Here is a 12,684-nt window from a genome sequence, read left to right as displayed (position 1 = left end):
CCTCTTGATTTCTTGTTGAGTAACAAAGGAAGAAGTAATAGAAATCTGAGTGGAGACTTTTACACTCACGTATTAATACTGGCATAACCTTCTAAGAGCGTGTGTTGTCTGGTGTATGTTAGCAGCAGAGTGTTTGAATAACTTGTTTCTAAAAAAATGACACCATGTTCTGCAGTCTTAACATCTAATTTTCTAATTTTTACATTTTAATACGGCTGACTCATTTCAAGCTATGCCTTACCCCCCTTCTCTCTCTCTGTCTCCACAATTTCTCCAAATGATACCTTGCAGGGCTATGTCACAGTCAGTGAAATCAATGAGCTTTACTCACAGCTTGGGCAGCACCCTAAATCTCCCCCCGCCCCCACTTTGGCCAAAGCCTCTCCCGAGTCCGAGGTAAACCCTTCCCCAGACGACGACACCCACAATCCAACGGAGGATGAGGTGTGTGCAGCTGTGGGTTTCATGTGTGGTTTGGTGCACAGAGCCAGATGATGCAAACTGTGTTGTTGTGCGAGTGTTGTTCTTTTCCCCTCCAAACTTGCCTCCTGCTTCTGCTCCATTTCAGTTTTCTGACTTTATCCCTTTCTTTTTTCAAAGCTCTGTAATTCTACCTCACCTGCCGACTGTCGCTCCTCTTCTTCCTCTTCTTCCTCCTCCCATCTTATCCCTCGCCCCCTCCCCAAAACACCCTCTGTGCACTGGCCAGAGAACATGGTGACATATCGAGACCCCTCCCCACTCCCTGACTCTCCCCCACCACCCCTTCCTGTCAAAAAGCATCATCAGCGGCACAGACAGGTAATGTGTGTGTGTAGCTTCATCAACTGTGTGTTTGTTTTATATGATAAACACATCATTTGTGAACCAGACTGACATTTGATAATGATAAATTATTAGTAGTGGTTCTGGGGAAAAAAGGTAACTTATTATCATATTGTCTGGCGACCTCCATGAAATACAAATAAATGAATATGGCATCAAGAATTAAACATGTGGCTGGAACTGCATGTTTTTGATGCTACCAACAGATGGCGCCAAAGTAAGAAATTGCAAGAGCCTATGTCTCAGCCATCCAGGTCATGGTAATCCAAAGAGGCGTTGAATGAAGGCAGCTGGAGTTCTGACAGACTAGTGGGGAGTTGAGGTTTAAATATGCAAGAGCCTGCAAACTGAGACTTCACCCCCTTTTTCTTCTATCAAAGAACCATGTACATCTCTTCCCTCTGTGTGTGTTCGATAGCATTTCCGTATGTTGGAGGAGAGGAAGAGGAACGAGAGAGAAGGTGGTGCACATCTAAGTGACACATTACCCAGGAAGAAAACCGCACCCGTCATGAACCCCCAGTTCACGTGTGCAACGCTCGGACGCAGCTACCCTACCAAGGTACACGTCTGTGGACATGTACACACTAAGAACACACACCAATACTAACAATGTATTTACCATCTTTTCAACTTGCATGAAGAAATACATATTTGCTTTTGCTTCTTCCCATTGCTTCACAGCCCCACCAGCCTCTGGTACAGAGCACAAGCTGTGGCAGTATTCTTCCAAGGATTCTCTCCTTATCCAACAAGGAAACTGAATCTCGACGTCTGCATAAAGGTACACACACATATCCACAGCTTACTTAGAAAATACAAACCATTTTTGCGGAAACACATTTATCTCTGGGTTGTAACTTAAAAATGCACCTTATATGGAGACGTCCCAGTTGCTTTGTGGGTGTGCACCGCATTGTGTTTTGATAAATTACACTCATTTGTTTATCTGTCGTTGGAGATAGTGGAGGAATGTACGTAGAGGAGGACTGGCCATCAAGTGGACAGTACTGTATGTCGTCGTGCGTTGGAAAGTTTTCACACAATTTATCCATTTAAAAGAAATACAGAATTATATTTGACCCAGATTTAACTGCTTAAAGAAAAAGACGGCCTGATATGTCAAGAACTATGGGTCTTGTCTCTATGGCAGATTTAATTTGCAGTTTGTAGTAAATGCATGCACACTAGAGTCACTAGCGTCAGATAGTGGACAGCTTCCACTGCCTGTCTTCAGGAAAGCTGTTCAAATAATAAATCCACAAAAGTGTTTTGCTTCTTAGTGTTTTGCTTCTTAGTATCCTATGCCTCCTGAGTACTGGTGTTTGTTTTCTGGGAAGTCACACGTGTATCTGGTCCCTCGGTCCCTCTGGTCCCTTGATCTGGCTCATCAGATGGGTGGGTCTGCTGCAAGGCGCAGATAGGATCAGTTTTTTATGCGTTTCCTCCTGTATACAGAGGCTTGTTGCTCAGTCTGTAATTTGGTCATCAGTCCTCTGTCTACTTCAGAGAACATTGCATTTTCCTTCCAGACTTCTTTGCACTGCTTGTTGTGCTGCATGTACTTTTTTTTTTTGTATATTCAACGCTTTGAGCGCAATTTCACTATTACCGTGCGGATATACTTTTCCTCGGACTCGTAAGAACACGTGTCACGGTGGCGGGGCATTTAGATCAAAAAGTGAAGCCCTCTGGGGAGTCGGTCCCAGAGGAAGTGACACAGACAGGTACAGCACACGTGTGCATGCATAACAAGCGAGGTGCTGCGAAAGCTTTTTCCTCATTCTGTGTGTTTTAATGTTTGTGTGCCAGGTCAGTCAAGCTCCCGAGCAGCTTCCCAGACCAACGTCTACCTCGATGCATTTGGGTACCGTGACAACCAGGCCTTTGACACAATGAGCATTGATAGCAGCGATTCCATCGAAACCAGCATCTCGGCTTGTTCACCTGACAATGTCTCCAGGTAAGTGTAAGTGTGCGCATGACTGTGGATGTCGATTGAGGTGACCAGCCCCAGCAAATGAAGTCTGTCAGTGGAGTGTGGTTTCACATCACATGACTGATGCTGTGATCTTCTTTTAATTAAATGTTCAGGGGAAAACTGTGGGAAAGAGGAGCAGGACGTTTGAAAGTTGAAATATAGAAGGAGACAAAATGGACACAAATATGTTCTTTGTGTTCATAATGTGAAACACTGACTGTGTGGTGAGGGGCAACGAACAGTTTAGAAAGTGAGTTAATGTAAAAAGTGTGTGGAGACGTTTTCCCGCCTTTCATGGTCCGTCTTTAGAGAATAGGATGTGTAAGGCCGTGTGTGCGTGTCATACGAGTTAAGAGGGAACTCTTGATTAGTGTTCTACGGATCAGGTTACAAGAGACGGAAAACTTGAAGGTGTGTGTGTGTGTGCGTGTGTGTGTGTGTGTGCGCGCGCTTTCTCTGTCAACCCCCTCAGGTTCAAATGAACTGAGCGAACCAGCGTGAATGTTGAGGCACATTTGGGGGTTCGGCCCCCCATTTGGACTAAAACCATGTGTGCATGCTTTCCCCTTTCTCCTTCTTAAATTGGTTGCATCTCTCCTTTGTCTCCCCTCCTCTTGCTTCTCTGAATGGTATGGTCTTGTTTCAGCAGATTTGAAACCGTTTGCAGATTGACCTCTCTGCATTGTAACTTTCCCTGCAACAGGCTCCTCAGTATGGCTCCAGTTATCTGGGTTATAACTGCTTAGATTGCATTGGAAGACATGTTACAGAACGTGGATCAGTGTGGGACAAAAAACTGTTATAAGATAAAACCGGATACTTTTGCCATCTTACTAGTGATGTGTTATGTTTTTGGAGACACAAGTGCTGAAGCCAGATAGAGTTCATGTGTCAGTAACCCAGATACTTGAAGGGATACAGCCGAACCGGGCTGGTCAACAATGACTATGAGCGCAATTCCCTCTCGTCGATTAAGGTAAGAAAATGTCATGTGGGTGAGATTAAGACGATGAAGCTGTTGATGTCAGGGAAACGATGTGAGATGTGCAATTAGTCTGCGTTTCTTGTACTGCGAGTACAAGAAGTAGATTAAATGCTGCGTATAATGCAGTCATAAAGTCCAATTTAATTTGGTAGACGTATTGATGTCAATACTTTTTATATATATATAGCGACAAAATAAGACTTGTAGAAGTGTTTGAAAATCAACAGACTTTTGGTCGCCCACAAACATTCACAGTCACATTTCGCTGAGTGTTGTTAGTTTGCTTGTATTCACTGATTGGAAACTGATGAAGTGAACTAAAGAGCGGAAAAAAGCACAATATTTTCTTCTCTTGCTTTTTATTTTTTCTTCATCTTTTCATCTCTCCCTCCCAATCCTTCTCGTTTCTGTGACTCGGTTTGCGCCACTTTCCTTTCCACCTCTCTCCTCTTGATTTGTTTATACTAGAGTCTAATACCTTCCATTCTTCTTAACAATGTTGTGATATCATTTTACATCAGCGACGCGTATCCATTTCCTCCTGGCTGAGAGAGAGAGAGAGAATAAGAGAGAATTCCTTGTGTGTGTATGTATTACTTATGTTATGGGGACACAAATCTAAAAGGACTAAAAGCAAATGTCTCCCTAACATAAATCAGGCAGAAGTGGAGGTAAGAGCGGGGGACATGTTTAGAGTTAACGTAAAGTCAATGTCATGTCCTTCGACGTGTGGGAAAAAACTCTGGATGTGTGTGTGCGCGTTTGCATGTCAGAAGGAGAGAAAGCAGAACTCAGGAAGAATTGGGTTGAGGGAGGGAAGGATACCGCTTAATGTGGCAAAAAACCTCACGCAGACAAATGCAAACTGTGTACACAAATCTCTTCCCTGTGAAGTCAGTGAAGAATGCATGTCATGTGTAGACCATCTGCAGGCTGAGCTAGACTAGCACTGAAAGACCTACAGAGTAGAGATGGTCCAGCACTTTGATAGCATTGACATCCTGACTTCCTTTCCTAATGGATTTCCTCTTCAGCACTGACACACACATGCACACGTATGCATAAACAGTGAATAATCAGGAGTACTCTCAGGAGAGCGTAACCTTGGGGCCGGAATGCTAAACGGAGTTCATTTTTGACCCACAACTCTGTGCGTGTCGTAGTTATGTGTGCGCATTGTTATGTGAAAGTCACACACTGGACTCCAGTTATTCTGGAAGTGATTTAGAGCAAAGTCAGAAAATGTAACAGCTGAAAAAGCACAGGGAGAAGTCTGAATGGACGGGGCTTCTCATGCTTGCTGCTTGCGTTTAATTGAAAATTAGTTTCATTGCATTTACGCTCTATTTCAGATTCGGCAACATGAAAGTTAATTGTTTGTGCTTGTTTTTCTTCTTTCCTGACGTGCGTTGTTTGTGTTCTGCAGTGCCAGTACGTCAAACGTGGCCAAGCTGGAGGAGATGGAGCGCCTGCTGCGAGAGGCCCAGGTCGAGAAGAACCGGCTCCTCGAATACAAGGTCACGATCAGTTCGCGGCCTCATCCAGCTTAAGGACTCTTTAAGAGATTCTTTCGTATTTTCTAACTCCGTCACATTTTTTTTTACTTCAGGAGCAAGAAATGGAAATTCGAAAGCAGGCCCTGGAAGAGGAGAGGAAAAGAAGGGAGGAACTGGAGAAAAGGCTGCAGGAGGAGACGAGCAGGCGGCAGAAACTCATCGACCGAGAGGTGAAACTGAGGGAAAAACAGAGGGCGCAGGTGAGAATACAGAAGTCAAACATGTTTCCAGTTCAATATCTCATCGTTCTGTAGACGGGACGTTTTTCTGATTTCCCTCGAAATATTTTTTTCTTGCTTGAATTGACCTTTTATTTTATTTTTGATGCTATATTCCACCTAGGTGTCTGTATCTAACTAACTCCAGTACATATTTCTATAACATGGTTTCAATCTTGTCTCCGTTGAAAGTTCTCATCAAGAACATCATCAATCATCCTAGAATTCTTTTCCATGTAGTATCAATTGCTGGCAGCAGAAGAAAGAATCACACACTTGAATGTTTCCTAGCATGTGACGTACATTTACAAGCACGATTTGTATGAGCACAAACTATTTCATAAAAACGTCATTGTCGTTGCTTTAAACCGTCATTTCTTCCCTTTTTTCCCTCCAGTCCCGGCCGCTAACTCGGTACCTGCCAGTGAGGAAGGACGATTTCGACTTGCGGGCTCACATTGAGTCAGCGGGCCACAGCACAGACACGTGCTACCACTTGTCCATCTCAGAAAAGACCTGCAGAGGCTACCTGGTCAAGATGGGAGGGAAGATCAAAACGTGGAAGAAACGCTGGTTCGTCTTTGACCGCAACCGACGCACCCTCTCCTACTACGCAGGTAGGACAAAGGCCACACCGGGCACATGTATGCAGCTCATCTACACAGATTCCAAATTCACAAGCTGCTGATTAGATTGGATTTAATAAAAGATATGAATTATGAAAGACATCTTCACAAAACAAGGGTCACTGGTTCCAGAGATTTCACCTCCAAGTGGCACATCTTATGAATCTTCTCTGTAGTCATACTTTTTAAATCCAAAACGCTCTCAGAGCTGCTGCTGGGGGAAGCTAGATTACTAATGAATGAATGCAGGAAATGTGGTATACTTTAAAATAAATAAATACAATAGATCCAACGGGCTCAGGCTCCAGCAACCCCCGCGACCTTAGTGAGGATAAGCGCTAGCAGAAGATGAGATGAGACAATAGATCCAATCCATGGATTTTGGGAATCAAAACGTCTATCACCTTTTCAAACTCAGCCCTTATTGGCACATTTTCAGCCCCTTGCTGTTGCATGTCTGGCCTTTTGCTGTCTGACTGTTGTGAGTTATAACAGAAAAGACACTTTAGCCGAAATATAACCCCCGCTTATTCTAGCCACTTCAATATATCGGATGAGCAGTTGTCAATAAAAGTGAAGAAGAAACACAGAAACACCTAATTTCATGGAGATGCTTTAAAAAATCAATAGAGGTATAATACCAGACTGTCTTAATTGTTCACCTCTATTGTTCCCATTTATGTAGACAAGCACGAAGCCAAGCTGAAAGGAGTCATTTACTTCCAAGCTATTGAAGAAGTATATTACGATCACTTGAAGAATGCACATAAGGTATGTGTTGACATGCTACTGTCTACATTTTTTTGATGCGTTCAAATAATTTAAAGGGATGCGCCCACCCCTATGTGAGATTTAGTCACTCACTGTATTCACCACACGTATTGGATAAGTGACTTCTAAATCGGTCCAGGCATTGTCGTAACGTAGTGTTGCCTATTAGCCAGTCATTTGCAAAAGTGATAAATAATCGAGCTGCCACGCACAAAGACACCACGCAGCACCTGAAAACCAGACACGTCGGTGTGTTGACGGAAGGTGGCGGTCCATATCTGCCCTATCCCTCTGTGTTAATTGCATTCACATTTGTGCTCATTGTGAATGTACAGGTCGCAAGAAGTAATTAGGAAAATTAGAGTTTATTTATCACTTTTGCTAACGACTGCCCGAACCGAAAAACTCTGGGGTATACTCTGAGTGACTGAATTTCAGATAGGGGTGGCATATCTCTTTATCTTTTGAAAATCTATTTAAATCTACTTTTATATTCTCACTTGCAAATTCTTCCGTCTCAATCTTTTCCTTTGCCCTTGTCATTCTTCACTCCCCGCCCCCCCACCATCTTTGTTGTCTACTTGGTATCCTACACCGACACGTCCTCCAGAGTCCAAACCCCTCCCTGACCTTCAGTGTGAAGACTCACGACAGGGTCTACTACATGGTTGCTCCCTCTCCTGAGGCCATGAGGATCTGGATGGACGTGATCGTCACAGGAGCTGAGGGATACACCCAGTTCATGGTGTAAGGAAAGGGTTGTGGCGTCGGTTCTTTGTGGCTTTTAAACACCAAAACTTTAATCCCTTGTTCATTGTTGGACTTTTCGTTAAGCGTCTAGATGTGTGTTATTGTCATTTGTGCTGAAGAAGGAGCAGTCTTGAATGACTGCAGGTCATTTTGTCGCATTTTATCTGCGTCGTTTGGTTTACATGTGTGGTGATGTGAGTGATTAAAGCAGATCCAGGACAGTGACTTTTGTAGTTCAGTCCAACTTCAGGAGATCTGAAATGTGCTGTGTCTGCCTTAGAGCGTAGCCGCAGAGTTTTACTCACGTGTAAAGAATAATGTTTTCTAACAAATTAAGTTTCCCACCAGCTAATTTTCTTCAGAAAAGAGCCACTGACACAACAACTTAATTTTTTAGATAGCATTGCAAAACTCAATGCTAAATCAGTCTGTTTGAGCTCTGTTTTGTATCCTAATATGTCCAACAGCTTATACAGCTTGTTAATAATGTTAATATTTGACAGAATAACAGAATTCTCCAAAGGGTTAAGTTAGTTTTTGACTGTTTCAAGAGCATTTTTATCAATTCTAAAACCAGTTCCGGTGTCTGGGGTAAATAACGCAAATGTATTTTAATCTTGTTTTATTGCAATTTGGTTTTCAGTATGATTACTGTGGCATTCTCAGGTCTTAACTGTGTGCATGGGTGAGCATGTATGCATCAAATGATCATGTATGAGTCCGTACATGTGATAAAGAAGTGCCTGTTTTTTTTGTGTGTGTACACTATTGACTAATGTAGCTCCAAGGTGCTATTCTTACATGAATAATAATTCCAAGCCACACCCTCACATAAGAAATGTTAAATTGGGGAGTCATTTTACACTCTGTTACATTTATCAATGTGAGTATATACTGGCATATTATTGATTATCACTCATTTTTAAATGGATTAATATGTTGGGTTTACAGTAGTGCACCCACAGACTGAAACAAATCTTAAAACATTATTGCCTTCCAGAATAAACAAGAGGAATGGTGACTTTTAATGAGGCACAAAGTTGTTGTATTTGTACATTTTGTTTCTTAGCTGTAGTTAATTACTACGATAGTTATGATCCATTATCAACTCAGAGTCCTATGTGTGCCTTTTTTTTTTATCATAATATATCATGTGACACTATTTTTACTTGCGTACCTTCTGTATTTTTAAAATGTACCTATACACTAAATGCCAAAATGTGTGCAGTGAGGAAAGACACATGTGGAAATGAGGATTAAGCTTTAAGATGTCTAGCAGACAAACTCTATGGTACATTCATTCACTAGTCATCCAGACTAATGACTATTCTGCTGCTTTCATCCAGTCATTGCATAAGTCACCGCTACTTTAATGTTTAAATGGCTACTTACTGATACTTTGATCACTTAAGCTGCTTTTTGTTTTGTTTTTTGTTTTCTGTGTCATACTCCACACTCCACCAGAATAATTCAGTTCACTGATTTATCTTATTCTTTCTTGGCATTGTTTTATCGTTTTGCTGACCAAAGTCCATATTTATGTGATTTGATGTATATGCGGTTTCTTTGCTTTGACTTCTCTACAACAAGATAAAGAAAACTAGTTTATATTTGTTAAAACGTGACAAACCAAGCGTGTGGTCGTTTCTGCCAACTAATGGAGCTGTTGGAGCTGCCGAAGCTTCCATCAATATTTTCATTCTTTAGTTTCGTTTTGATAATTAATATGTATGTTGATCTGACTGTATTTATGCAATTACCAGTGCATGTATCTTAATTTTGTATTTCAATATGAATAATAAACAAATTATATATTTTACCTTTTATATTGTTGTATTGTTCTCATTCTCCAGAATGTAGACACAGGTCTCCTGAAAACTACAACACTGAGGGTTTTGACATTGTCAAGTTTCCAAAAACCTAAATACCAGCTATTCATTACTATGACAAACCATGAGGTGAAAGTTGAGAATGTAGTTTAACTAGTGCAAACATCTCTTTCATGTTCAAAATATCATCAAATTTTTCAGCCATCCATTTCCAAAAAAAACAAACAACAAAAAAACATTTATCTCACAAACTATGTCCAGAAAATAATGCAACTTAACAAGACATCTAATCAGGTTCAAAATAGGTTCTTTTCACCATTAAATACATTTATTACATATATTATTAAAATGCTACTGTTACTGGAAGGCCATAAACTGCCGTGTGATTAAAATTAATGACAGACACTTTTGTGTTTGTTTTGCTTCTCTAAACACAAAACTGGTCTTATTTACACAAGTAAATATTATTTGTGTTTCTTTATTTCTCGGCAATTCATATCAGGATTAATATTGGATCTGGCATACACTAATCATTTCCCAGCAGGACACTGAATTCTCACTATGTTATTCACTTCTCCTGTCAGTGGTTTTAATGTTGTTGTTGATCGGTGTATACAAGTACATTGGACGCTACCATGTGAATCGAGCACCACCCCGTGGCAGAAATCTGCACTGTCAGGCTTCAGCGATAGCTCATCCTTCTTCATAGTGGAGTTGGTTTATAAAAAAGAAGAAGAAGAAGAAGAAGGGGTTTGTAAACCCATTTTAATAAAAAGCACACGTTACAAAGAATAATGTCGACAAGATTCACATCAACTGAAACATTTCAGACGTCTAGAGTAGATTGTTTATATTATAGGGAAGAGCGCTCTGGTTGCTTTATACAGCTTACCCATGAGTCATTGCGAGCGTTAAACAAATTAGACTCGTGTAAAATTGGAGCGGCTGTGTCGTCTCAAACAGTCATCTCTATACCTTTCTACACGTGGCTCATCGCGTTACTACATTAAAAGAAAAAAAGGAGGACTAACTTGATCAAACCATGATATAAATTCATGTCTGGACAATGTCCTCTATATAATCCTCGTTTAGTTTCATCGCACTGTCTGGTCCGATGATAGTGGGATTTCAAATGAATGCTTAAGTCAGTTACAGTACCTCTGTTTCTCCCCTCTCTCTCACTGTCGACCTTGACCAGCCTTTTAATATTTTGAACAGTAAAACACAAAAAAAGAAATCAAAGTTTGGATGTGATGGAATTAAATGGAGTACCATCTAAATATGAGCATAATTGCAATATTTTTTTTGTAGATAGATAGATACTTTATTCATCTCTATGAGAAATTCACATTTCCAGCAGCTGACAAGAACTTTTGGATCTGGACTGGGACACTTTAAAATGTACATATATCTCATGTCTGTGATTGTAGATTGGACTGCATATTTTCAGAATATTTTATTGTAATTTACTACTTCATTTCTTATACTACTTTTAAGATTTTTCTATTTTTATCTTATTCTATTTTTTTTTTCTCCTTGACTTGTATTCTTATGTCTATGTCTGGTCATGTTTATGTTCTCTGTTATCTTGAGACTCTTGGACAGAACAATTTCCCTGCAGGGATCAATAAAGTGATCTTGAATCTTGAATGGGACACAAATGGGCATGCAGGTTTGGAGACAACAAAAAACTATATTAAATTATATAAAATATAAAAATACATACACAAATAAATACTTTTGGACCTGGCATTCGTGTGGATGTTACTTATACATGTACCACCCACCTAGACCAGACCAGGCAGCCCCACCCCATGGCAATGACACTCCTTGATGGCAGCAGGATGCAGCCTGACACAGACAAAAAAGCTTTTAGGACTCATATAAAAAAACACATCAAACAGCACAAGACGTTGACCTGGCCTCCAAATTCACTAGATCCCAAACTGATCAAGTAACAGTGGAATGCAGTGGAACAAGCCTGATCCACAGAGGACCCTCCCCTCAACTTATAGGACCCAAAGGCTCCCATTAACAAAAATCTGTTGACAAACACCACAGGACACCCTCAGAAGGCCCATGTCCATTCTCACATTCTACGCAATATTAGGAAAGTGGCCATAATGTTATGCCTGATCAGTTTTGTGCAAAACATCACCCATTATCGATATAAGTTACTTACATGGCAACAACATGGCTACAATGAGAACTGTGTTTGAGAGTTTCTTGGACTGATTTAGAGCACTTATAATCAAGGCCCTGAGACTTTCATTAACTTTTTTTGATCCACCAATAGGAAACATCAAGTCACATTGTTTTCCCTTTCAAATGATGCAGAACTACTCACCCACTCAGCGCACCAAATCAAAACAGTCACTCTTGGCAGCTTAAAATTCAGCTCTTTACTTTTCTTTTATTTTGAGATTTGTACAGAAACAAAGAGAGACAAACATTTTGTTCAGCAAAGACGTAATTTAAGCTCAAGGTCATTATCTGAAATATGTGCCCAAGTAACACAAAGAACCTCCTTCACCACATCTGGAGGAGTCTGACTCATGATAGCCATTAGACCTGATAAACTTGTCCCTTGCAGAAAAGAACAAACAAATGCATGGGTATTAAAGATGTAGTATGTTACTTGTATTGTATTTACACATAGCCCAGCAGGTGTGTGCTAAGCTTGTTAAACAAGCAACTGTGTTCACCCATCCCCCTGTTTCACTCAAATGTCCAGTTTTCACTTTCAACAAATCTTTTCGACAGAAGACATTGTGGGTTGTAGCATGAAAAGCCTGTTTCATAACATTAAAAAGGACCATGCTCCATTTATCCAGCTGATGGATCTTTGTATTGTACAAATTGTTAGGTGTTAGGTGTGAAAAGGTCTAGGAAGGGGGTAATGTTTACCTGGTACGCAACAATGACCACGGAACAATTTTGTATTGCAACCACCGGTCATTTAACTGTTGCTTGAACTGTTTAACCAAACTGAACGCTCTTGTGTTTGGAGGAAAAAGGGGAAAGCAAATAGAACGCCATTATGAGTACAAAGCACAGAGGAGGCAGCATCATGTTGTGCACCACTGCAGGTGGGACTGGTACACCTCAGAAAACTGGCATCGTAGGAAAGGGACAATGTGTGG

General features: G+C 40.8%; 1 protein-coding gene across 7 annotated transcripts in view; it reads left to right on the top strand.

Annotated features, from left to right (window-relative positions):
- phldb2b (pleckstrin homology-like domain, family B, member 2b) overlaps positions 1-9,538 on the top strand; it is a 37,189-nt gene extending 27,651 nt beyond the window's left edge. For 4 of the 7 annotated variants that reach the window (XM_047568327.1, XM_047568326.1, XM_047568324.1 and 1 more), the window contains 10 exons: positions 292-444; positions 601-801; positions 1,244-1,387; positions 1,510-1,609; positions 2,638-2,788; positions 5,218-5,308; positions 5,401-5,547; positions 5,963-6,182; positions 6,877-6,962; positions 7,573-9,538. In XM_047568327.1, the coding sequence (XP_047424283.1) occupies positions 292-444; positions 601-801; positions 1,244-1,387; positions 1,510-1,609; positions 2,638-2,788; positions 5,218-5,308; positions 5,401-5,547; positions 5,963-6,182; positions 6,877-6,962; positions 7,573-7,713 (1,434 nt within the window). In that variant the 3' untranslated portion in view covers positions 7,714-9,538. The remainder of the gene's footprint in view (positions 1-291; positions 445-600; positions 802-1,243; positions 1,388-1,509; positions 1,610-2,637; positions 2,789-5,217; positions 5,309-5,400; positions 5,548-5,962; positions 6,183-6,876; positions 6,963-7,572) is intronic. The other 3 variants (XM_047568329.1, XM_047568328.1, XM_047568330.1) reach the window with 2 other exon arrangements.
- Positions 9,539-12,684: the final 3,146 nt, after the last annotated feature.

The sequence above is a fragment of the Mugil cephalus genome, chromosome 18, assembly GCF_022458985.1.
Source record: "Mugil cephalus isolate CIBA_MC_2020 chromosome 18, CIBA_Mcephalus_1.1, whole genome shotgun sequence".
Lineage (NCBI taxonomy): Eukaryota > Metazoa > Chordata > Actinopteri > Mugiliformes > Mugilidae > Mugil > Mugil cephalus.
This window is presented reverse-complemented; position numbering and strand designations above follow the sequence as displayed.